General features: G+C 36.1%; 1 protein-coding gene across 2 annotated transcripts in view; it reads left to right on the top strand.

Annotated features, from left to right (window-relative positions):
- The window catches only part of TBL1XR1 (TBL1X/Y related 1), a 175,759-nt gene extending 149,203 nt beyond the window's left edge, over positions 1–26,556 (top strand). For both annotated transcript variants that reach the window (XM_060099147.1, XM_060099148.1), the window contains exons 6-16: positions 356–488; positions 866–1,007; positions 3,884–3,947; positions 4,042–4,139; positions 5,373–5,433; positions 16,619–16,740; positions 16,884–16,958; positions 20,478–20,605; positions 21,197–21,362; positions 24,348–24,449; positions 25,321–26,556. In XM_060099147.1, coding sequence (XP_059955130.1) covers positions 356–488; positions 866–1,007; positions 3,884–3,947; positions 4,042–4,139; positions 5,373–5,433; positions 16,619–16,740; positions 16,884–16,958; positions 20,478–20,605; positions 21,197–21,362; positions 24,348–24,449; positions 25,321–25,347 — 1,118 coding nt within the window. In that variant the 3' untranslated portion in view covers positions 25,348–26,556. The remainder of the gene's footprint in view (positions 1–355; positions 489–865; positions 1,008–3,883; positions 3,948–4,041; positions 4,140–5,372; positions 5,434–16,618; positions 16,741–16,883; positions 16,959–20,477; positions 20,606–21,196; positions 21,363–24,347; positions 24,450–25,320) is intronic.
- The last annotated feature ends 1,069 nt before the right edge of the window (positions 26,557–27,625 follow it).

Raw genomic sequence — 27,625 nt, 5'->3', positions numbered from 1 at the left:
ACTGGCAGAAACTCAGAGTAGTGTTGGCATAACATTTTCTCATTTTAGCTATGTTTGGGTCTAACCTTTCACAGTCTTCCTCTACTCCTGCTCCCTGCAAACCCCATCTCTGAACACACACTTAGATGCACATCTCTTTTTGAAAAAAGTATGTTCATACTTAACTAAAGATAGGAATTTATTTTTCATGTGATAAATACTGTGTAGTCATTTTCACCATTACCTGACATAGTGGAAGAAAAAAAGTTACACTGTATTATGAAGGAGATATTTGCTAGTTAAGAATTCTTTTTTTTTCTCCAGTATGTTGTAATATTACCTAACTGGAATTTTCCATTTATTTCTCATGATGCAGATAATCATACTGATATGATGGAAGTGGATGGGGATGTTGAAATCCCTCCTAATAAAGCAGTTGTGTTACGGGGCCATGAATCTGAAGTTTTCATCTGTGCCTGGAACCCCGTTAGTGATCTCTTGGCATCAGGGTACGTTTCTCAAAGTGAAACTAAAATGGATTTCTAAAAGTATCTTACTGAAATATTGCATATTTTATAAATACATTACGTACATTTTCAGGTTTTTGTTGTTGCTTATTTGTGGTCATTTTGCCTCTGTAAACCTTTATTCCTTCATAAAGTAATCTTAGAAGTTTTAATCTTAAAAGTTACTACCTCAGGAGTGTTTGGGCCACCCCCCCCACCCCCCGCCAAAATGGAGACTGAGAAAAACACTGGAAATGGAAATCCATCCCTGAAAGTCTAGTTTTTATTTGCCTTATTAATATAGAATGTAAATTTGTTGCCTTGATTCTGGAATACTTGAGAATATCATGAGGATTTAAAATATGTTGCATACTTTATAGGTCTGGAGACTCAACAGCAAGAATATGGAATCTTAGTGAAAATAGCACTAGTGGCTCCACACAGTTAGTACTTAGACATTGTATACGAGAAGGAGGGCAAGATGTCCCAAGCAACAAGGATGTGACATCTCTAGATTGGAATGTGAGTATCACTGTACTGTCCATGATGGATGTAGTTACTAATATACTTAACCTCTCTGAGCCTCAGACTAATCGCAGGGCATGTCAGTTTGTTCAGATATTTTTGGATTTCACCAATAAGAACAACAGACTAGACGTCCCCACCCCCAAATGTGTTAAAAACAAAGACTGGCCCTTGAGCACTCAGACCAAGGTTCATCTTCCAGCTCCTAGTTTATCTAGCTGTAGAACCTTTGTATAACTGGTGGTCGGTCACTCTGTACTTCATTTTCATCACATGTAAAGTAGAAGTGTAATGGTCCTATGTAAATGAAGTAATAGATAAAAATCAATAACAGGCACATACTGAGTTCTTAACTACTAAGTCCTTTGTTGGGGGTATAAGAGAAATCTATATAATAAAAACATTCTTGTTTTCTTTTTTTTTTTTTTTTTTTTTTTGCGGTATGCGGGCCTCTCACTGTTGTGGCCTCCCCCGTTGCGGAGCACAGGCTCCGGACGCGCAGGCTCCGGACGCGCAGGCTCAACGGCCATGGCTCACGGGCCCAGCCGCTCCGCGGCATATGGGATCCTCCCAGACCGGGGCACGAACCCGTATCCCCTGCATCGGCAGGCGGACTCTCAACCACTTGCGCCACCAGGGAGGCCCCATTCTTGTTTTCTTATTTTGCTGTGAACTGATGAAAACTTCATCGCCAGCTGCCTTTTAGGAACCATTTGTCTAGATTACAAGCTTTATCCTAGCTGTAGGAATCTTATAATTCTCTGATTCTATATATGATTCAACATCTTTGACTACTCTGACTTACCAGGAAGTTTGATTTCATTATTGATAAAGCTTTACCCTTTCAGTTTCAAATACATGATTAACAGCTTTGTTTGTTTCCATTCCCATGATTACTTTGTGGAAAATTAGCATTTTTAAAGTTTCTATACCTTTTCCTTTATTCCATGTTGCCTTTTTTCTTCCTTATAACTTTGTACCCATTTTTTAATAACCCCCCACTGCACCACCTACCACCCCCCCAATTCTAAGAAGCCTCTTAGACTATATCAGTGTTACCAAGAATTTTAGGGGTCAGCTGTCCTTTCCTGCGCAAGTGGACATCCTTTCCTTCTCTGGCCTCTGTTTAACAACTTTTTGTGGGGCTTTCCAAAGAATCTTGCAAGTCTCATTCCAGGAAATGAGATCTATCTTTAAAAATGATTACACTAGCTAAAGTTCTCAGTTTCTATGAAATTTTTCCAGACTTCATAGGTAAGGATTTTTAGTGTTCTTAGTTCTAAATTTCCAGCGATGTATTTATCCTTCCCCTCCTATAAAGTTGAGAATTCTAAAAATGAAAAGAGGTTTAGCACATTTCAGTATTATTTGATTGTAGGGTCAGAGCTAAGAATTATCTTCTTAATATGGGACCTTACTGTATCGTAGGTCAAAGGCGTTACAGCCTTCTTAAGCTGTTTGGCTCAGAGACCATGTTAATTTAATGAAATTTATAGTTTTACACTGAAAAGGATGGTTAACAAATGGTTTGTTGAGCTTGGTGGTTCTGAACTGCAAGTTAAAGTTTTTAAAAGTGTGGACTTTTCAAAGATTTATTATTCACTGTGAACTTAAATCTTCTGCTAAAAGGGGAAAATGTTACTATTGATTAATGGCTCATTTCCATGAATAAAGCAAAAGCCTGTGAGATACCTGATCTTCAAAGTATTCTTTTCCTACCTTAGTGGTCCGTGATGTAAAACATTTGGGGACCATTAGTTGAAAGGAAACTTTCCATCGTGCAGAGTCTGGAAATAAGCTTTTGCTGTTGGCTTCGACATTGCTCCCTCTTCCTGAGATAGAACCAGAGGGGATTTCCAAATCCTAGCAAAACTGAGTCTACAACCCCTAGAACTAGCATTTGTTTGTCACTTACTTGTATAGCTAGATGGCTTGAGAGGTCTGAAAAAGGTGATCTTGTTTTCAGTGCCCTACCAAAAAGCATCAAAAAGTACTGAGTAAGGCAGGATTTCATTCTGTCTGTCCAGTAGTGTTTAATTATCCCAGCAGTAGTCTGTGTAATGAACTCTGTAACTTGCATTTCCATAGAATAAGTTGGATCTTATCAAGTCCTTCTGTTGTACCATTATTCAAAGCACAGTAGAGGAATATAAGGTTAGAGAAAATGGTATGGATTTCTTCTCATAGTAGAGTAGTTCCTGACAGTTGGTACTCACTTCATTAACTGTAAAGTCAGCCTACACTCTTTTCTGGCTGTTTTTCTTGTGTTGCTATTTTTATTGGTAAGGATTTCATATTGGGAAAGAATTAACAAAAGAAACATTTAGTGATACTTAAGAATCTGATCATCTGAAACAACAATATTGTTTGGAACATACATTTACACACACACATACACAGTTTAGACAGTAAAAGATTTAGAGGGAGAATCATATAAAAACTTCTAATCGTAATGAAATATTTAGGAAGATTTTGCTTTTTACTTTTATAAAATCGTCATAAGATTATGATTTTGATGTCCTTCCCAATCCACCCCCCCACCCCCATCTTTAGTCATGTGCATCTATGAGAATGCAGCAGACCTTAGCATACATAACAGTGATGTTGATTCTGCTCCAGAGCAGTTCCTGCCATTCTTGAGATTTGGGTATGAGGCTTGCACACTGACTGAATGCTGCCAAAGTACTAGCTTCACAGCAATGAAGGGTGTTTTGTAGGCCTTTTATGGCACTTCCAAATAGACAAAGCTGAAGATTCTGAAGCGGAGAATGTCACGGATCTGCTGTACTTAGGATTTAAACATAATATATTTTAATAAAAATTAAACACCCTTTCTGGATTATATAATTGAAAGAAATGTGTTTCTCTGACAGAGTGAAGGTACACTTCTAGCAACTGGTTCCTATGATGGGTTTGCCAGAATATGGACTAAAGATGGTAAATGAAGCTTTTTTTTCTTTTTTTTGTTGTTATTGTTGATCTAAGTTATAAAGCTTAAAGTAATTTTAATGTTTTTCCTTTTGAATATTAGGTAACCTTGCTAGCACCTTGGGGCAGCATAAAGGCCCTATATTTGCATTAAAATGGAATAAGAAAGGAAATTTCATCCTAAGTGCTGGAGTAGACAAGGTAAAAAGAATATTTAACTTCTGTAAAGGTTAATTTGTTAAAGAGTATAATTGAAAATAATGTTTTCCTCTACTAATCACATAAACAAGAAAACATTCATATTTGGTAAATTCATATATAAATTTATGATAGGAATAGTAATGCTTTCTTAGATTTTCTGTCAGCTCATTCCCGAATCTACTCATTCAGATGCCCTTTATTCTTTATCTGTGTGACCACTCCTCATTTTTTGGGAATTTGAGCCATAATGAATGTCATACATCCTATACTTTTTGCGTCCCTTCTGCAGTTTCTAGTTAATCTCATCAGTGATTATGGCTCTGGAGAGATTTCATGGGAAATCTTAGAGCCAGTCTGTTAGCTGAACTCTTAATGTTTAATTGAAAATGTAAGAAATGCTGGATCTTTCCAGCTCTTTTCACCTAACAAGACTGGTAAATATGGATAGGTTGAAATCATGGCCTTCTTTCTCCTTCATTTTCTTAAGTTACTGCCTTTACCACACCTCCCAAAATGAATACAGATTTAAGATTATTTTAATACAGGAAAGTACACACTCAAAGTTAACTGTATATTGTCAAAAAGGGAAGTAGAAAAAAAAGGAAGAAAAATGAAGGAGGCCAGGAATGGAAAGGAAGCACCCTATTAATAGTTACTGCCATTCTACAATATTTTATGACCCCAAAGTTATAAAATTAGTGATGGGAGGGTATTAAAGGAATTGTGAATATATCTATTCAGATTTATGTGTCATACTTTGATGTAATATAAAAGACATTGTTTTACTTATTATCAGAATTCAAGCTGCCTTTACAGGTAAATGTGAGTGTTAAAAATCTTAATATTGGAAATTAACTGATTACTTTATTAACCAAAAATTTGCCTCCTTATAGCTAAGCAGCTATAAAAATCTTACATTAAATACACTATTGCAATGGAGTTTCTTAAGCAGTCTAATATAATGTCTGGTACTTTCTAGACAACAGTTATTGTTATTTGAAGTAAGTTGACTGATAAAAAGTCACCAGGGAAAAATTAAACAGCTTAATAGTCATCTCTCTCCTCCCCTTCCCCCGAAGTGGAATATAGCCTCGTTGTACTAAAGGTAAATGTTATTAAATTAAATGCACTCTGACATTTCATATTGCTTTAATATAATTAGGCATCTGATTTATGCATCTGTGATAAATGCTTTCTAGCTTCTTAGCAGTATATTTTTCTCTTCTGTCTCAGACTACAATTATTTGGGATGCACATACTGGTGAAGCCAAACAACAATTTCCTTTTCATTCAGGTAAATCTTCATAATTTACATGAGAATTAGAACTTTCTTCTGTTTTTCTAATTAAACTTTTAATAGCATATAATTCATCTAAAACCTTAAAATATCCAATATTAGTCTTGTTACTAGTCCTTTGAGGAGTTGATGTTCTTTGACTTTCAGATAGTTAATTGTCAGAGGATCATCAAACGTTTTCTGTGAAATGTACCATAAAAAAGCATTTGCAGGGCCTCCCTGGTGGCGCAAGTGGTTGAGAGTCCGCCTGCCGATGCAGGGGATACGGGTTCGTGCCCCGGTCTGGGAGGATCCCATATGCCGCGGAGCGGCTGGGCCCGTGAGCCATGGCCGCTGGGCCTGCGCATCCGGAGCCTGTGCTCCGCAACGGGAGGGGCCACAACAGTGAGAGGCCCACATACCGCAAAAAGAAAAAAAAAAAAAAAAAAAAAGCATTTGCAGCCTGGTGCAATTAGAGTTGGTAATATTTAATGGTAAGAAAATAGATTTTTGAGTCAGGAGGTCTAAGTGTGAATGTCGATTCCACGCCACTTAACAAGCTTTAAGATTGAGCAAGTCATTGAACCTTTCTGAGCCTTACTTTCTCTATCTGTAAATGAGGGATAAAAATAATACCATTTGTTAAGAGCATAAGACATATATATGAAAATACTGCATAAACTCCTACAAATTTAGATAGTCATTTTTCATTTTGAATTTATGTATCTAAATCAGTCCACCTGCTTACCTAAAATAAAAATTATTAGGCTTTCCTGGTAGTGTTGGAACTTCGGTGCTTTAGATGTTTTTCTCTTTTAAGAAGTAATTTGATACTTAAACCAAATAAATATGATCCCCAAAATAGTGTGCTTCTTTCTCCATGATATACGGCCATGCAACAGGGCATCATACATCCTGATGTGTAGCGACACCTAGATTTTAGTACCTACACTCTTGTGCAGCCTAGAACTGTTGTGCCTACTTTCAGGGAGGTTCCTGAGGACAGGAACTGATGTTGAACTGGAACAAGATGCTTAATAACTATTAGAACAGTAGTTTTTTAGTACTGCCTGATTTAATTGCATTTTGCAAGATTTTGTTGTGGTTGGGTAGAGTTTTGCATTGGAGGCTGACTTAAGTAACTCTGGTTATTTTCAAATCTTTGGTACCATACTTTTTACAAACAGCCAATGGCACAGTGTTACCATTAAAATCGAAATATATAGCTTCTGGCATTTTGCTTTTTTGTATTTCTCTATTTAGTGTGATTAAGCAAGCCAAATAAGGTACAAAAATGATTTTTCAGTAGTATCTGAGTAACATAATTTTGCAAGTATTATGTTAAACATTTCAGCTTGATTAACACTTACCACATTAATAAGCATTTACACGTCAGTTTTTGTTTACCTGTTTTAATCCCGTTTTACCTTTGCCTCTAGTCCTCACCCAGACGGAATTCTCTTAGCCCTCTGGCTGTTCTGCCTAAAGTTTCTCCTACATCCTAGGAGTGATGGAAAATTGAAATAAGTGTGTGTGTGGCACTGTTACTAGCTGCTATATAATGTGTACCACCTTTGTGTTGGAGATGATGCTCTTTATATACACAATCCCGTTTAGTCTTGGCTACAGCCCAATGAGGTAGATGGTGTTGAAGTCATTTTACAAATAAATAACCTTTTTACCCATGGTATTCTTTCCTGTCATGCTTTTTTGGTTTTTTAAACGGCTTTATTGAGGTATAATTGGTGTCAAATCATCTATACATATTTACATTGCACAGTGTGGTATATTTTGACATATATACACACACACACACACACACACACACGCACACCACTGAAACCATCACCACACTCAAGACAGTACATCTGTTAGCTTCAGAAGTTTCCTCCTACCCCCTTGAAATCATTCCCTTCCCCTTCCCCAGGTAGCCACTGATAGTCTTAACTGTCACCAGAAACTAGTTTACATTATATAAATAGAATCACGCAGTATGTATTCTTTTTGTGTCTGGTTTCTTTCACTCTGCATAATTATTTTGCATTTCTTTTGATTTATGAGTAGTATTGTATTATGTTGATATACCAGTTTGTTTATCCATTTACCTGTTGAAGCAAATTTGAGCTGTTTCCAGGTTTTAGCTATTACAAATAAAACTGCTATCAACATTCATGTGCTTATCTTTTTATGAACTTGTGTTTTCATTTCTCTGTGTAAAGACCTAGGAAAGTTATGGCTAGATATATGGTAGGTCTGTGTTTAACTTGTTAATGCCCAACTGTTTTCCAAAGTTTATGTTTTCCAAACTGGTTTACATTCTCAACAGCAGTGGGTATTCCAGTCCCTCCATTTCCTTGCCAGCACTTGGTATGTGGTCAGTCTTTTTAATTGTAGCCACCCTAACAAGCGTGTAGTCGTATCTCACTATGGTTTTCATTTTCATTTCCTAATGACTAATGATGTTGAGCATCTTGTCATGGTTTAATTTACCATCTGTATGTCTCCTTTGGTGAAGTATCTGTTCAAATCTTTGGATTTTTTTTTTTTTTTTTTTTTTTTGAGGTACGTGGGCCTCTCACTGTTGTGGCCTCTCCCGTTGCGGAGCACAGGCTCTGGACGCACAGGCTCAGTGGCCATGACTCACGGGCCTAGCTGCTCCACGGCAGACCAGGGCACGAACCTGCGTCCCCTGCATCGGCAGGCGGACTCTCAGCCACTGCGCCACCAGGGAAGCCCAAATCTTTGGATTTTTAATTAAACTTTGTTGTTTTCTTATTGAGTCTTATGAACTCTTTATATATTCTGGATACTTATAAATACTTGTAAATACTTATCAAGTATTTACAAATATTGTCTCATAGTCTGTGGATTGTCTCTGCATTGTTTTGACAGTGTGCCTCAAAGATCAGATATTATCAATGTTGATGAATTCCTTAATTTATTAATTTGTTCTTTTATGTATCGTGCTTTCAGTATCAATCTAATATGCTCTTTTTCTTTTTGCTTGATGTAGAAGTTGGGGTCACTGATTTGAGACCTTTCTGCTTTTCTAATGGGGATATTCAGTGCTATAAATTACTTCTAACTACTACTTAGTGACATCTCACAAATTTTCAAATGTGTTTTCATTCAGTTCAAAATACTTTCTGGAGTAATTTTGATTCCTTCTTTGACCCATGGGTTATTTAGAAGTGTGTTAATTTCTGAGTATTTGGAAAAATTTTAAAGATCTTTGAAATATTGCTTTCTAATTTAATTCCATTGTTCTCATAAATGTCATTTAGGTCAAGTTGTTTGATAATGTTCAAATCTTTTATGGCCTTTACTGATTATTCTGTGTACTTAGACCATCTGTTACTGAGAGAGGGGTATTGAAATCATTAACAATAACTGGAAAATACAATAATTTCTATTTTCTTTGAAGCTCTGTCAATTTTTGCTTTATGTGTTTTGAAACAATGTTATTAGGGGCATGAATGTTTAGGAATGTTGCAACCTCATGTTGAATTGACCCCTTTATCATTTTGTTAGCGACCCTCTTATATTTTTCCATTTTATTTTTTGTGCTCTGAAATCTACTTTGTCTCATATTAATGTATCCCTTCCAGTTTTCTTTTGGTTAGTGTTGGCATGGTATATATTTCTCCATGCTTTTACTTTTAATCTATTAATTTTGTTATATTTGATGTATATTTTATATAGGCATCATATATTGCTTGTTCATTCAGTATCAGCCTCTGCCTTTTAATAGCAATATTTAGGCTGTTTACATTTAATGTGATTATTGATAATGACTGCATTTAAATTAATCATATTTCTATTTATCTCATCTTGTTTTGCTATTTTTCCACTTCCAATTGGATTCATTGAATATTTGTGTGATTACATTTTTCCTCCTTTGGTGGGTTATTAACTGTAAATCTTTTATTTTAATGGTTGCCTTGGGATTTATAGTACACATCTTTAACTTACCACCATCTACCTTCAAGTGATATTTTAAAGGGGTTAGATAATAAAATTTTTTACCCGTAGTTACCATTTCCAACTCTTCATTCCTTTGCACAGATACGTAGTTTCATCTGGTATCATTTATTTCCTGCCTGAACTGCTTTAACATTCCTTATAGTGTAAATCTTATGTTGATGAATTCTTTTTGTAGGTATTAAGAAGTCTTCATTTCACCTTCATTACTGAAAGATATTTTTGTTGAGTATAGAATTCTGGGGTTGACAGGGTTTTTTTCTTTCAGTACTTTAAAGAAAATGTTGCTCTGTTGCTCTGTCCTCTTCTTATTTACACTATTTTCAATTTGAACTTGCTACCATTTTTATCCTTATTATTCTTGTCTTGTTTTCTCTGGCTGCTTTTAAGATTTTTCTCCTTATAACTGATTTTGTGCAATTTGCATATGTTGTGCCTTGGTTTAGTTTTCTTTATGTTTTTTCTCCTTGGAGCTTCTTGGATTTGTTCGTTCATAGTTTTCTTCAAATTTTTGACCATTATTCTTTAAAAAATATTCTACCTCCTCCCCACATTTTGTTTAACTTGAAGTTCTGATTATGTTTATTAGTCTGCTTGGTGTCCTGTAATACACTGATGTGCTGTTCATTTTTTTATCCAGTCTTTTTTGTTTTTCATAATCTCTGCTGTTTTCAAGTTCACACATCTTTTCTTCTGCAGCATCTTATCTACAGTTTATTTCATCCAGTATGTTTTTTATCTCACATGTTTCAGTTTTAATCTCTAGAAGCTTGATTAAGGTCTTTTTTACATCTTCCATGTTGCTCCTTAACTGTTTGAACAAATCATATATAGTTGCAAGTGCTTTAATGTCTAGGTCAGTTTTTATGATTTGATTTTTCTCTTCATTTTGGTCATATTTTCCTGCATCTTCGCATGCCTTTTACTTTTGATTGGAAGTGAGGCATTTTGAATTTTATGTCGTTGGTTGCTGGATATTTCTGTATTCTTATAAGTATTTGTGAATTAATTCTGGGACATAGTTAAATTACTTGGAAATGGTTTGATCCTTTTGGGTCATGCTTGTAAGATATGTTAAATGGCAGTGAAACAGTGCTCGGCGTAAGGCTATTTATTTTCTGGTAATGAGGCAAGAACCTAGATGTAGTCTAACCAGTGTTGCATGAATCAAAAGGTTTTCTAGTCTAGTGGATTTAGACACTGTTCCCAGTCTTGAGTATCAGGCATTGTTTCTTCTAATTCTTTTGAGTGGTTCTTTCCCAGGTCTCAGCTAGTATCTTCAGATACTTGTGCTGATTCGTACTCAGCTAATTGTGTGGATAGGGCCCACTTCAGGTCTTTAGAATTCTTTCTCTGTCTGCATAGCTCTGTCCCTTCTAGTATTGTGAATCCTAGCTGCCTTCAGTTTTCCAGATTTTGAGCTTTATCTCTTCCGCTCAGGAATTTCATTAATCTCTTCCTAGGGAGATTCCTCTTCCCTGTGCCAAAATCTAGACATTTTTCCAGATCATATGTTTGAGCAGTTATAGAGGCACATTGTTGGTTGATTTCCCTTCTCTCAGGAACCACGGTCCTTTATTGCCTGGTGCCCAGAGTTCTGAACTATTCTTTCATATATTTTGTAATTTTTTGGGTTGTTTTGGGCAGGAGGTAAATTTGGTCCCTGTTACTCCATCTTGATCAGGAATGAAAGTCTACCATGCTTTTTAAATTACCATATTTTAATTCCTGTACTGTATTTTTGTCCATATACACTCTTACATAAAGCATAAATCATGATTATAGATGAGTTAACCACTTCATATTCATTAGGATGGCTATAAAACATAACAGTGTTCACGATGATGTGGAGAAATTAGAATCCTTGCACTTTGCTAGTAGGTAGGTAAAATAGTACAGTCATTGTGGAAAACAGTATGACAGTTCTGCAGAAAGTTAAATAGAGTTACCACATGACCCAGCAATTCTACTCCTAGGTAATTGAATTGAACGCTGGGACTTGAACGAATTCATGTCTGTCAATGTTCATAGCAGCATTTTTCACAGTAGCCAAAGGGTAGGAACAACCCACTATCCATTAGCAGATTAGTGGAAAAACAGAATGGGTCTCTATATACAATGGATTATTATTCAGTCATAAAAAGGAATGAAGTTCTGATACATGGTACAACACCAGAGAATTTGTACATGTTATGCTAAGTGAAATAAACCAGACATAAAAGGACAAAGAGTATGATTCTAAATGAGTAGAATCTAGAATCATTCTAGAGTATGATTCTAGATATTTCACGAGTATGAAATGTCTAGAACAGGCACATTCATAGAGACAAACGTAAAGATTCAAGGTTACAGAGGCTGGGAGGAGGGGGAAATGGAGAGTTACAGAGTTAATGGTTAATGGTTACAGAGTTTCTGTTTGGGGTGATGAACTTTTGAAAATAGTGGTGATGACTGTACAACATTGTGAATGTAATTGATACAACTGAATTGTACAGTTAATTAAATGACAAGTTTTATGTATGACCATAATATTTAAAAATTATTAATGTAATGTACTAAAAACCATTGAATTGTACACTTTAAATGGATGAAATTTATGGTATATGAATTATATCTCAATGAAGCTTTTTTTAAAAAAAAAAAGCAAATGAATATTAAATGCCTTTTTTCCCTTCCCTCATAGGTTTGTTACCTCTCTAAATTGTGAAGGATGCATAGGTTAACCAAAAAATAAATCAGAATTGGAGGACACAGAAATGGAATCTTAGCTCCAGGAATTTTTTTCTCTTTTTTTTTTGCTGCACTGCACGGCTTGTGGGATCCTTGTTCCCCAGTCAGGGATCGAACCGTGCCCCTTGCAGTGGAAGCATGGAGTCCTAACCACTGAACCGCCAGGGAATTCCAGCTCCAGGAATTTAAAAGATTTTGTAACCCTAGGCAAATTAACTTTTCTTAGCCTCTTTCATCATGTGTAAAATGAGACTAGTAATAGTAAACACACCTCTCACATATTACCTACATAAAAATACATTTTACGTTAAAGATGTGTTTTTATCCTAAAGAACTTGTATTACCTAGACTCACTCACTCACTCACTCACTCATTTATTTATTTATTTATTTATTTATGCATGCGGTACGCGGGCCTCTCACTGTTGTGGCCTCTCCCGTGTGGAGCACAGGCTCTGGACATGCAGGCTCAGCGGCCATGGCTCACGTGCCTAGCTGCTCCACAGCATGTGGTATCTTCCCAGGCCGGGGCACAAACCCGTGTCCCCTGCATCAGCAGGCGGACTCTCAACCACTGCACCACCAGGGAAGCCCATTTTAATTTATTTTTTGAATTTTATTTTTTTTTAATAAGCAGGTTCTTATTATTTATTTTACACATAGTAATGTATACATGTCAATCCCATTCTCCCAATTCATCACACCACCACCACCCCGCCCCGCCCCCCTGCGCTTTTCCCCCCTTGGTGTCCATACATTTGGTCTCTACATCTGCATCTCTATTTCTGCCTTGCAAACCGGTTCATTTGTACCATTTTTATAGATTCCACATACATGCATTAAATATATTTATTTTTCTCTTTCTGACTTACTTCACTCTGTATGACAGTATCTAGGTCCATCCACGTATCTACAAATGACCCAATTTCATTCCTTTTTATGGCTGAGTAATATTCCATTGTATATATGTACCACATCTTCTTTATCCATTTGTCTGTCAATGGGCATTTAGGTTGCTTCCATGTCCTGGCTATTGTAAATAGTGCTGCAGTGAACATTGGTGTGCATGTGTCTTTTTGAATTATGGTTTTCTGTGGGTATATGCCCAGTAGTGGGATTGCTGGGTCATATGGTAAATTCTATTTTTAGTTTTTTAAGGAACCTCCATACTGTTTTCCATAGTGGCAGTATCAGTTTACATTCCCACCAACAGTGCAAGAAGGCTCTCTTTTCTCCACATCCTCTCCAGCATTTGTTGTTTGTAGATTTTTTGATGATGCCCATTCTAACTGGTGTGAGGTGATACCTCATTTTTAAATTTTAGGAATAAATATAAAGTAAGGGAGGTATGGGTTCTTAGATTATACCAATCTGTTATCATTGTATCTTATGAGCCAGGCATATCACAGAAGTATTAATCACATAACTCATATGGCACCATTCCCCAGCTTCCTCCACTTATCTTTACCTGGTTATACAGTTTGTTTTTGTTTTGTTCTGAACCTATTGGTATATTTGTTTGAATGCTGTTTCAAATTTTCTCAGCCTCCTATTTAACATTTTGCAGATGACTCTACCAAATTAACACCCTGGTGGAGCATGACAGATACTTGGCTTTCTTCATAGCATTTTGTTATACTTTTAATTGTTCTTTAAATTAGTTAGATTTTCAGGCCTTCCCCCCACCCCCCACTTCTTAACACTATAACAAAGTATTTACCAAAGGAACATTTTGTTAAAATTGTTTTTTTTTAATTACATCTTAATGCTTTTTTTTTTTTTTGCGTGGCACGCGGGCCTCTCACTGTTGTGGCCTCTCCCGTTGCGGAGCACAGGCTCCGGATGTGCAGGCTCAGTGGCCATGGCTCACGGGCCCAGCCGCTCCGCGGCATGTGGTATCTTCCCGGACTGGGGCACGAACCTGTGTCCCCTACATCGGCAGGCGGACTCTCAACCACTGCACCACAAGGGAAGCCCTTAATGCATTTTTGACCAGGGATGTATTACAGCCACAGCATAGTTAGATTTTCAGGCCTTTCCCCCCCGACTTCTTTTTTTTTTTTTTTTTTTTTTTTTGCGGTATGCGGGCCTCTCACCGTTGTGGCCTCCCCCGTCGCGGAGCACAGGCTCCGGACGCGCAGGCTCCGGACGCGCAGGCTCAGCGGCCATGGCTCACGGGCCCAGCTGCTCCGCGGCATATGGGATCCTCCCAGACCGGGGCACGAACCCGTATCCCCTGCATCGGCAGGCGGACTCCCAACCACTTGCGCCACCAGGGAGGCCCCCCCCCGACTTCTTAACACTATAACAAAGTATTTACCAAAGGAACATTTTGTTTAAATTGTTTTTTTTTAAATTATATCTTAATGCATTTTTGACCAGAGATGTATTACAGCCACAGGCGTTAGTTTCTACAAAAGTCCCCTGGTCAGTAATGTGTTAAGTAGGATTTACTGTGAAAATGAAGGTGTTGTCACTGAATCCAATTCCAAGGCACAAAAACAAAATCTAAACCAGGTAATCCAAGAAAGGGAGCATAATACAAGGAAACAGTTGCAGAAGTACTGGAAGAGTGAAAAATAGAGGAGGATGAGGTAACTCAGAGTTTAACAACTGCAGTAAACCTAAGACTGTAGAGAAGAAGATAGGATCCAACTACCCAGTGGGGATGGGAACCTCAAAGGAGAGGCTGCCTGGCAAGAATAGGTACTGTGGAGCAATCATAGTCACTGCCAAAGACCCAGTCTAAAAAGAGAGAGGACCACAGAAATTACCTGTCTACCTTCTTTCTCCTGACCTTGAACTCTCGACAGTGTCTTCCACTGAATGAGCCCATCTGCAACCTGAAGGCACAGAGGCCTGGGATATGTAATTTGCAAGAGTCAGCCCCCTGCGTGCAGAGCATAGCAGGGCAAAGCGTGGTGAGAATGGACTGAAGATAAGCTGATAGGATGGTCGTCTACATTGCTCTAAGAAGTAGTGATGCACACAAACAGCAGCAAATCAAACATAGTGCTGATCACAGGGGGCCTGTATTTTTGTTCACTGACTGATTTAGTTGGGATTCTCCCAGAAGCAGGATAGGAAAGAGGGAAGGAGCCGAGAGAGGGAGCAGTTGCTGGTGAAGAAGGTTCAGGCTCAACCTGATCCAGACAGGGCTCTGGAATGTTTGTTGCACCTCAGGGTTTTCCTCATCTTGAGCCAAGGGTGCTTGGTTTTTGAATCTCACCTTTCCCCCCAACTACCTACTGCCTACTCTAAATCCAGTGTTTTTGATATGCTTCTGTTGCTTAACCCAGTTACTTGCTACATTACCTTAATCTGCCTTGCTAATTATAGAGAGGCTTTGCACTTTGCACCAGGGGAAAATGAAAGAATCTTTAATCATATCAGAGCTAAAATAAATATTAAATGCCAGCCAGCTTTTGGGCCTCTGAGGTTTTAAATTCAATGATGTAGATTTTAAGAGGTATTTGACAAGAATCACTTAGAAGAAAAATGTATTTGCAGATCATGCAATATTCCATTTATCAGTTGAGTAGACAGTGGAAATGATACTTATTCAGTGTAACCTTTGTCTGACTTGTAATTTACAAAGTATTTTCCATACACATAATCTCACTTGATTTTCACAATATCCTTGGGTACTAAGCTTAAAGGTTTTATCCCCATTTTAAAATTATTTTTTAATTTTTATTTATTTATTTATTATTTATGGCTGTGTTGGGTCTTCGTTGCTGCACATGGGCTTTTTTTTTTTTTTTTCTAGTTGTGGCGAGCGGGGGCTACTCTTTGATGTGGTGCGCGGGCTTCTCATTGCGGTGGCTTCTCTTGTTACAGAGCACAGGCTCTAGGCGCACGGGCTCAGTAGTTGTGGCTCACAGGCTCTAGAGCTCAGGCTCAGTAGTTGTGGCGCAAGGGCTTAGTTGCTACGTGGCATGTGGGATCTCCCCAGACGGGATCAAACCCCTGTCCCCTGCCTTGGCAGGCAGATTCTTAACCACTGTGCCACCAGGGAAGTCCCCCCATTTTTTTTAGAAGAGAAAAATAGCATGCGAGGTGACTTGCTTAGGGCCCACTATTTAGGGAGTAGCAAAACAAGGCTTCTTATCCATTGAACACTCACAGAATTTCAGAAACAAAAGGAAGTGTAGCATCACATTTAATTTTATCATTTTGCAAATGAGGAACCAAGAATCCAGTGCTAGTAATTTACAGGGCAAGCTCTCAGGAACCCTCATCTCCTGGTGACCAGGCCAGTGTACTTTCTATTAGTCTGTGTCTCACATGGAGACAACCAAACGGAATGTATTAATATTTGTAATATTTAAGTACCATAATTTTAAAAATTCTATTAATACCATAAAAAGTATAAAATAAAATATTTTAAGTTCCTATTAGCATACTTCATGTCTAACCATGGTTTAAAATTAAAGCTCCTAGATTTCAGTACATGTGGAATGAATGCAAACCTTGCCTGTTTTTCTTTTCAGCGCCAGCATTGGATGTTGATTGGCAGAGTAACAACACCTTTGCTTCTTGTAGTACAGATATGTGCATTCATGTCTGTAAGTTAGGACAAGACAGACCTATTAAAACATTCCAGGGACACACGGTGAGAAACCTTTTTTTCCCTCCTTTAAAGTGATTATGATGAATAAGTAATGTTTCAGAGTGGTTTTGAAGTATGCATGTTTAATACCCAAAGAACAACCAAGTCTATGAAATGAAAATGTGAATGTTCACTGTTACTTTTAGAATGAAGTAAATGCTATCAAATGGGACCCAACTGGCAATCTCTTGGCATCCTGTTCTGATGACATGACTTTAAAGGTAATTCAGATAATGGGGAGAAATGGGGTTGAGGAGTTACACAGTGTGGCTGCTCTGGCTGTTTTAAGACTGTTTAGAATGTCTCTCTTATAGTTGGGAATTATGATACTGAGGTTTGTGCTATTATAAATTGTCTTCACTATTAGGGAGTCATATATTGGTACAATTAAAGGTTATTTGCACATGTAAGGATCTGACTCATAGGTAGCAAAGATCTTTGTAGGATTCATGGATTTGACTGAAATTCTGAGAATTGTGTTAATTGGATTTTGCTGTGGTGTGAGTATATATCACCCTTTCTGGGAAACTGATATATAGTAGATATATAGCTTAATCGGTGAGTGAGTATAGTTGACATGTCAGTATTCACATCTCAATATGAATTTATGTTTTTCTTGTTGCATAACTAAAAGCAAAAACTAACACCTAGCACCTGCACGTATGACATACCAAAATTAAAGAAGAAAGGCATTTTGAGACAAAGAACAACATAATACTAATCTTCAGAATTAATGAAGCTTGCACCCTATGCTTCACCATGTTAACTGTATGAAAATCATTTATCTTTGACTTTACAGTGCCAGTGACTGCAGACGTGATGACCCTTATAGATAGGATAATCATGAAGGAAAACTGCTTTTCCTCTTCCCATGAACAGACTAAATGTAACCTTGGTAACCTGGTGGTTTTTTTCCTTAAATACCTGCTGTGTTTTTAGTTAGATAGTTTTTTCAAGCCTGGACTCCTTTGTAAACGTTGCTGGTAAAAATGCTTTTCTTCACGCTCTTGTTTGTGAGATTACTTTGCGTGCACATGCATTATGCTTATAAAATGAAAAACTTCTTCTGGAACAGAGTATGGCACATACGACGAAATGAAAGAAGGCTGATGGCTATAGAGAGCCTACTGTCAGGGACTGAGTTGCAGCTAGAGAGAGAAGTTTAAATTAGAAAGTGTTAGAGAGCTTTTTTTAGTTCTAAGAATAATAAAAGGTCATGGAATTTTAAAGCAGAAGCTAGAAGGCTGGATAATGTCTAGTGAAGCCATTTTTGAGAACAAGGAACAGCAGATGAGTGAGAAGATTATGTCCAGCTTGGACAGTGCCTTTGAGTCCTGCAAGTGGCGGTGCCAGGTCGGTCTGATGCTCAGAGAACAATTCTAAGCCTGACATAAAAAATTTGGGAATTCTCAATAGGCGGGTAGTCATTCAAAGCCATGGGCATGGACAAAATTGTGTAGGTAGAAATGTACAGAGTAAAAGAAGAGGAAAGCTTAAAAAAGTCTTAAGAAACTCTAGCATTTAGCAGCTCAAGAGGAATGAGACTCCAAAAGGAAATTGGAATGACCTCAGTGGAAACAGTGTGTAAAGAGAAGAGTACTTCAAGGGAGGTGTTGGATGAGAGTGGTCAGTGTTATCAGTGCTATCGAAAGCTCACATGAAATATCAATATGTTTTGGAAACATACCTTTTGGATTTATTTACATGGAGTTATATATACCTAGGTTACAAAAACATGATGTTATTGCTTCATTATCTCATTAGTTTCATTGCAGAAGTGTGAATGAAACACAGCTAATTTTTGTTTCTTTGTTGGTACTTGGGTTTGGTGTATGTGTGTTTGTATTTGGCAAGGTTTCCCCCCATGTCTTTACGGAATGATTTAGTTAGAAATAATGTTGGTGTAGGTTTCTCTTAATTTTTGCTCAGAAATAATATGAATTATTTTTTAACCTGTATACATAGGCATGTTTTCAACTCTAGAAAGGCGTATTCTCTACTCACCATTTTAACTTTACTGCTTTGTTACTTTTCACGGTTTCTTGTATGTGAATCATTTACAATTTCTGAATTTTATATGGGAAGAATACTTGACATGAGATCTACTCTTAACAGATTTTTAAGTGCACAAAACAAGTGTTATTGTCCATAAGCACAATGCAGTGAGGCAGATCTCCAGAGCTGAGATTTTATGCTTGTTGATTAGCAGCCCCCCCGCCTGTGACCCCACCACCTCTGGCAACTACCATTCTTTTTTTTTCTTTTCCATTATGTTTTTTTTTTCTTTTTTACACCAATAATTTATTTTTTAAACATCTTTATTGGAGTATAATTGCTTTATGATGAATGGTGTGTTAGTTTCTGTCCTTTATGGTTTATTATAGGATACTGAATACAGTTTCCTGTGCTATACTATAGGACCTTGCTGTTTATCCCCACCATTCTTTTCTTTGCTTTTATGAGTTGGACTCTTAGATACATCATGTAAATGGAATCATGCAAAATTCGTCCTTAAAATTTATCCATGTTGTCACATATTGCAGGATTTCCCCATATGTTAAGGCTGAATAATACTCCATTGTATATATATGCATTTTCTTCATCCATTGATGGGCACTTAGGATGTTTCCATATCTTGGCTTTTATGAATAATGCTGCAGTGAACAAGGGCATACAGATGCCTCCTCAAGATCCTGACTTCGATTTTTTTTTGATAAATATCCAGAAGTAGAATTGCTGGATCATATATAGTGGTAGTTGTTAAAATTTGGGGGAGCACCTCCATACTGTTTTTCATAGTGGCTACACCATTTTGCATTCATTTATCAACAGTTTACAAGGTTTCCAATTTCTCCACAACCTTGACAACATTTTTGAAATTTTTAATAGCCATCCTAACAGTTGTGAAGTAGTATCTCATAGTTTTGATTTTCATTTCCCTGATGATCAGTGACATAGGGCATCTCTTCATACACCACCTATTGGCCATTTGTGTATCTTCTCTGGAGAAATGTCTATTCAAGTCCTTTGTCCATTTCTAAATTGGGTTATTGGGTTTTTTGCTGTTGAGTTGTAGGGTTTCCTTACATATTTTGGAAGTTAACTCCTTATTGGATATATGGTTTGCAGTATTTTCTCTCATTCCTTAGTTTGCCTTTTTACTTTATTGATTGTTTCCTTTGCTGTGCAGAAACTTTTTAATTGTATGTAGTACCGCTTGCTTTTTTTTTTTTTTTTTTTGCTTTGCTTTCGTTGCCTATGCTTTGGTGTCAACATGAATCATATTATATTTATCTGTATGTTGCTTATCTATTTTCTCTTCCTGATGGCAAAATAGTTCCTGATTCTAAATTCTAAGAGGAATTTATAATGTAGATCTTTTATTTTAAAGGACAGCATAAAAACTAATGCCTTAAACATTGTAGGATCATGAACTGAGGAACTTACTGAATGTTGAAGTTTGTACCATCTGAAGCTATCAAAAGTAATCTTAGAACTACAGTTAATTGAATCCTGAAGCCTCACAATGGTGAATATTTAGAAAGGACTTGAAGCTAATTTGTCATTTTTAAAAGATAAATATTAAATATTTTCTACATTTTAATTTATTTGTATGTATTCTCTTGATCTCTATAATTATTGTTCTGGTTACACCGCTATATTTTGGATTGGCAAGATAATATTATAAAAGTACCCTTTGTATGGAAAAATAATTACATACCTTTTTCCTTTTTGCTTAGATATGGAGTATGAAACAAGACAACTGTGTCCATGATTTGCAAGCACATAATAAAGAAATTTATACTATCAAGTGGAGTCCAACAGGGCCAGGGACAAATAATCCAAATGCCAACCTCATGTTAGCAAGGTAACATTTCTGTTTTGCTTTTCCTTTATGAGTCTCTTACAAAGAAAACCTCTTATAAATATGACAGAAAATTAGGAAAAATTCTATGAAATGGGAATGTATCCTACAAGGAATGTATTTTTTTAATGGGAACCTTTAGACACAGAGTTTTATTATTATTTCAGGTCATAGTGGATGTTTGTATCTGGAGATAGCAAATAATTTACTGATAATATCAAATATTGATTAAAACCCAAGTAATTGAGGCATAATGCAATAAAGTTTTTTCAGCATTAAAAAAAATAAGTTAAAAACATATTTAATGTAGCATTTCAAAACCGTGGGTCAATATAAAGGAGTTATTTAAAGAGTAAAGGAATACAGTGAATTAGCTCATTTATGTTTTCCAGTTTACAGACTTGGAGATGCCCTTAATGAAGCTGCCATTTCTCCGATTAGCTTTGTTTCCAGAACACTTTCTTCCTAACAGCACAGTCTGCTTCTCATGAGGAATTTGTGGCTAGCTATTAGGAATGGCTGAATATTGTAGATTGGGGGTGGGGCTGAGAGTATTTCATTACTTATAAAATCTTTTTTTTTCTCCCTTGTTAGTGCATCCTTTGATTCTACTGTTAGATTATGGGATGTAGACCGAGGAATTTGCATCCATACTCTGACAAAACACCAAGAGCCTGTGTACAGTGTAGCTTTCAGTCCTGATGGCAGGTATCTGGCAAGTGGTTCTTTTGACAAATGTGTGCACATCTGGAACACTCAGGTATGTCCAAGTTATTTAAATAGTCAAGTATTCTTATATACGAATATAAGAAGCATTTGTCTAAACAAAAGTTTTTTTTTTTAGTTTTGGTTGTCATTCCTTTTGTGTCATTAATTCAGTTCTTCGTTTTTATATGAGCACTTTTTTGGGGGAGTTTACAGCTAAGTAAAGATTGAAACCAGCTGAAGTGAGATTTTCATAATATGGACCAAAATTTAGAGTCTCTGTTTTATTTTTTCAAACAGTTTTGCAGACATGAAATGTGAGAGTTTAAGATGCATTTATTTAGATAAATGATACCATTTCTTTATTTTCTAAAAGAATTGTCTTCAGAGAAGGTATATATGAGCAGTTAAAAAAATGTGTTAAAGGACAAGGTTTTATGATTGATCACATAATTTATCAGAAATAAACTTAAAACTAAGTACCACCTTTTTAGGGACAAAGCTACAGAAATCCTTTCTTAAAAATGGAGAAAACAGTTTTGTTGCTTTCATTACTTTAATCTTTTCAGTGTTTTAGTTTTTACATACCAAATACTTTTTCTTTAATATCAGACACGTGACTCTCCCTGCCCCACCCCCTGTTCGAAAATCGGATCTTTGCTGCTTGTATTATATGCACAATAAGTTATTGTGGATTGTTTGTTGCTGACCACCATAGTTGGTCAGCCTATTTTGCACAAATCATCATTTTCCCGTATTATTTTTGATTAAGTTATACATTCAAATGGTCTCCAACACCCTCCCCCCATTATAAAAAGGTAAACACTTGAGAAGTTTTGCTCCCATTTTTTTCTTGATCCTCTACAGATAACTATTTTTATCAGTTTCTCTTTCATTCTTCTTGAGGTTTTTTGTAAATAAAAGCATTATGATTCTTTCATTTTATACTCCCACTGTTTTATTTTTTCATTTATATTATTCTCCCTTAGAATTGGTTTTTATATATGGTGTGAGGTATAGTTCTAATTCTGTCTTTTTTAATGGATCGCCAGTTTACTTGGCACTATTTACTGTCCCTTCAGTTTCAGAATGTCACTTCTTTCATATACTACGTTCTTGTATGTTTTGTTCATAGATTCTCTTGTATTCCATTGATTGATATATTTGTATGTACCTGCATTGTTAGTTTAATTTTAATGACTGTAACTTTGTTATTCCCCCTCAAGTTTTTTTCTTTTTCCTTCAGTAGAGTTTTATAATTTCTTCATAAAGATCTTCTTTTTTACAAAATGTATTCTGAGATGCCTTATGGATTTTATTGTTACCATGTATAGCATGTTTTAAAAAATAATATTCCTTTTACTTACTGGTGGTTGCTCATGTTTGGAACATTATGAATTTTGGCATGTTGATGTTGACTCCATCAAACCTGCTGAGCTCTCTCATTACTTCTAATTACTTCCCAGCTTGCAGGATCTTAGTTCCCTGACCAGGGATTGAACCCATGCCCCCTGTAGTGGAAGCACAGAGTCCTAACCACTGGGCCATCAGGGAATTCCCAATCCTTCTGTTTTGATTGAATAGCAGAGGCTTTATAGATAATCTGCCGGTTGTATACATTTTCCATCACTCATTCACTCCATTTTGAGTAAATTAACTTAAAGTAAAATTCAGATAGAACTGTAGAGTTCTAAGGGAAGATACTGCTAGACTTCTAAGGGCATTTGAGTAACCATACTGTTTTGTTGTATCACTATTGTGTATCAAAATGTCATTTTACTTTTTTTCTTTTAAGTTTGAAAATAGCAAAATGCATCTTGTGAGTTTTCAGTGCAGGAGAAAGTAATTGTCTTTTTGTCAATATGTACATCTATTTTTTTCTTTCATTACTTGGATGATATGTTATCTAAGCATTTGACAGTTAAATTGTTACAGTCTGGTCAGAACACAGGTTTGAGTAGATGCTGAGGATCCTTTGGCTTTTGTTAATGTGATAGCTCTGGCTTGTTGACCGTGCTGTTGCGGTTCAATTATAGCCTGATTCAAGCTTAGAAATTGGTAAGTACTGTTGAAAGACAGTGTCGGTTTTTAACCCCAAAGTTGACAATCCTGTAGATTTTACTCTCTGTACAACAGCCTATCTTAGATCTCATTGGCACCACTCCATTCTCTTCTAATTAACTGTAGATAATTAAGGCCTCCTGTACTCGTGCTTGTTCATTAATCTCTTAAATTGTGAGAAATTTTAGGTAGGAGGGAAAGAACAGTTGAGACTTCCCATTGTGATCTTCTAGCTTAGTGATTAGCTTAGGGCTGGCTGTCTCAGGAGGTTATGTCTTGGTGCCATGTTGTGTTTAGGTAGTTCTGCTACTTCCAGTTTGAGTTTTTTAGTTCACCATGAAGCTGAGAGATACTTTTCTGGTTTGTCAGGACAGAACACCAGAAGCATATTTTTTCATTATTTTTCATTTCTCACAGCAGAACCTCTGACCTTTGCCCTGTTTAATAACTGGTTTCCTAGGAGAATACATTTTTGTACTAAGTTTCAGTTATTGAATGGCAGCTGAATGATTTTGGTTTCCATTGCCGAAGGAATAATATAATTGAGTTACATTTATGAGTCGGCTAAACTGATGATGAAATTGGTAGTGTTCCTGGTTGTACTTTGTTTTCTTTTAACTTAAAAACATCTTTCAATAATAATGTACATATGCTCTTTTAGCTTCTTTGATAGTTCTCCTAGCTTAGGGGCACTTCTAGGGTCAAAGAGACCAAAGATACCTTAGCTAAGAAGCCGTGTGTGTGTGTGTGTGTGTGTGTGTGTGTGTGTGTGTGTGTGTGATCTGTTGAGAGCAGACTAGTGCTGTCTGTTTAAAAGGATCATCATTTTACGTTTCTGGTATTTCAGAATTTGTTTATTTTGAAGTTGAAGCTAAATCCTACATTGGATTGCTAGAAATCCATATAATATTTTTACCTCAGTATTTGAACATATATAATAATATATTATTTTTTAAGATTCCACTTCTCATTATTTTAGACAGGTGCTCTAGTTCACAGCTATAGGGGAACAGGTGGAATTTTTGAAGTTTGTTGGAATGCAGCAGGAGACAAGGTTGGAGCCAGTGCATCAGATGGTTCAGTAAGTATATAATGAAGTGTTTCCAAAGGGTGTGTGTGTGTGTGTGTGTGTGTGTGTGTGGAAGAAAGAGAGAAAGCATAGTGAATAAATGTGGCTTGTTGTGGTAGTGACTACAAAAGTGTTCTTTTTAAAAAATAAATTTTATGATATGGGTATTGACCTTTTTTACTGAAGGCTCTATACTTTTCATGTTCATTTCATTCAGATAATGTAAACAGAATTTAGGCTATCTTTGCCAGAAGAGTACCTTCATAATCAAGAAATGGACAGTTATTTTTAGTGTAAAACTTCATCACTGAAATTAAGTGTGAGAGAGACTTGAATTTTTAATGCCTATTTTTGCCTTCTCTTCCTTGCAGAAGAGTGTTGGCGGCCCAGGGAAGGGGAAATAGAGGCAGTTGGGTCTGCTTTGAGGAATGTGTGATACCAAGAGACTTTCAGGATGAGGTTGGCCATGTATTCACAGAAATACTACTTATGGCTTCTAAAGTTCTGAAAGCAAAGGGAAGATGGAAAGGGGATAGCTATTAGCTGTTTACTGAAGCAATAGCTTAATGTAATCTGTAGTATCTTTCATTAAGGTCCAAGAGATAGAAAATGGTCTATTTTGAGTATATTTTTTCTACTTTTTAATTAACAGAGAGTAAATCTTCAGCATGTTAGCCATGGTTCTTCCTTTGTAGTATTAACCCATGGTTGTTAACTCCATCTACTTTCAGACAATTTATCTGATTTCTGTTGGTGCCCATTGCTATAATTACTTTTGTTTTACCGGTTTCGTGAACTTGGAACTAAGAAATAGATTCCAAACTGTATAAAAATGTACAATGAAATTCTTTACACACTGGTTGATTATTTTAATTTCTTACAGGTTTGTGTATTAGACCTTCGGAAATAGCGCTACTAGTTGGAAGCCATGGACCGACTATGAATGTGTATATAGCCAAAATGACTGTCCCTGACCCAAGTACTGCTATAGTCCCACTTGAACCATGGCCAGTCCACTACAGCCAAATCTAAGAGAAATATATACATATAGTGTATATAAACAAAATTGCACCCTGAAGATGACAGAATTTTGTCACAGCTTGTGAATTCTGTTCACCAAGTGCTGGAATCTAATCTGCTGTGCTCCTAAAATAGCATTTAGAAGTTTTGGATATGAAAAACAGAAGAGAGAAAAAAATAAGCGTTATAAAAGCAGCCCATACATGTACGAGTTTTTGGATACTAATGACAGCCTTGTTTCTCCCCTTTGAATCAGCAGACACCATGGATTATATTCTTTTTTCCCTTCAGTAGTTTAGCAGTTTGTATGTACAGAGAAAACGGACTTACAAAAACTTGCAGCAGTAGTTTGTTCTTGCTTTTAAACTTTGTTTTTGGTTTAGTTTATGGATGCATGAAGTAAGGGAGTGAATCAGTTTCTTGTTTATATTTTTTTCACCTTTTAAACAAAAAGTTCTTAAAAATATTTTACTGCATTCTTTTGAAGAGATAGATGTTTGGTACATTTATGGCTCCCAGAGCATATATTCGATTGGTGCATGTTGTAGAAGGGGGAATTGGAAATTAAATGGAACTATATGACTTTGGTCATGTCAATCTGTAAGACACATCAGTAAAAGGGTATTATGCTCTGTTTTTTGTTTTTGCTTTTGCTTTGTTTTTTTGTTGTGAGGGGTTTTTTGTTTTGTTTTGTTTTCTCTTTGGTTTTTTTGTTTTGTTTTTTGGTGATGTGGCTTAAATGCAATAGTTTCTTTTTTGGGACATATTTCTGCCAATTAAAGACTAGAAGGGCACAAACTTTTTTTAATACCATAGAGAAGATGCATAAAAAAAAATCTTCTGATGTCTTGTAGCCATAACTAAATTATGGTTAAAATGTGCACTATTGTGAAAAGGAGCAAAGTAGGTTTGAGGTTTTTTTTGTTGTTTGTTTATTTGTTTCTTTTGCTTTGTTTTTTAAGAGATTAAAATGTTTCTGGATAAGGATTAGCTTCTCAAAGTGTCCATCATTCTGTGTAGAAGCTTAAATATGTAATGTAACCAAACTCCAGTATTAAAAATCTCTCGTTATTTTTCTTTTTACAAAGCAAGATAACAACATATAACACTGCCATTACATGGCAAAATGTTTGCTACCTTAGTTTAAAAACAATCTTTAAAACAAAAGACTTGCTTCAAGGTGTTTTCACATAGCAGTGATTCAAATTTTTTTAAAAAGGTATAATTGCACTAACCTCCCTACTGCTCTAATTCTGCATTTGTGGTACTTGTGACTACATTTTTTCAAATAATAGATAGATTTAAGCTGCTATGTTTTGTTTTTTCAGTAATCACTACTATATCATGTCTTTTACTCTGTTTATAATATCACGTATTTTCTTAAAGGTATAGGTATCAGATCAAAAACCTCCTGTGCTCATGCAACTAAAAGCTAAAATATACAGAATCTACAAATGATAGCATGGGGCTGTGTTTATATGTGTGATTAACAGGGTTTGTCATGATTAATGTAATAATCCAGAAGTGTCGATTTTGAAGAGAATAGTTGTCAAATTTATGTCTCAAAGATTTTAATTAAGGAATATCATTTATTATCAAGCTTGGCAAATTTATAACACTGTCACTAATTATTTTGAAGCTTTTACTGCTAAAATTTTAACCTATGTTTTAAGTTTAAGTAGAAACTGATTTAACCCAAGTAATGCAGCTTTGATTTTCAGCATTTGTTGTTTTGCTATTTTTACAAAACAGCATTGATTGAAGCAAGTCTTGGTTTTACTAAGGTAGGATAGCATTTGCTATTGGTAAAGAGAATAAATACACTTAATTTCACAATACATTGTTATGTGTACCCCAGTTGTTGTTAGTGGGGACTATGATACTGTAATAATATTTTTTAAAATTTACATCCAGAGAGGCAGTCATTCACGATGGTTTTGTGCCAGCTGTTTTTAGGGTTTTCGATCACATTATAGATATTTAGAACTATTACCCTGTGACTTACGTAGGAAACCTAATACGCTGAGTATCTGGCACTTGAAATCCTGCTTTTATTGCTGGAGGTCCACACCTATGGTTGACCTCTGTTGTTGTTTTAAAAAAGTAAATAAAATTTTAAAAATCTGTGCAATAATTTTTAAATGTGCTCCCAGGAATAGACACAAATG

The sequence above is a fragment of the Mesoplodon densirostris genome, chromosome 5 (assembly GCF_025265405.1).
Source record: "Mesoplodon densirostris isolate mMesDen1 chromosome 5, mMesDen1 primary haplotype, whole genome shotgun sequence".
In the NCBI taxonomy this organism is placed as follows: domain Eukaryota; kingdom Metazoa; phylum Chordata; class Mammalia; order Artiodactyla; family Ziphiidae; genus Mesoplodon; species Mesoplodon densirostris.
The sequence above is the reverse complement of the archived record's forward strand: the minus strand, read 5'-3'. Positions and strand labels throughout refer to the sequence as shown.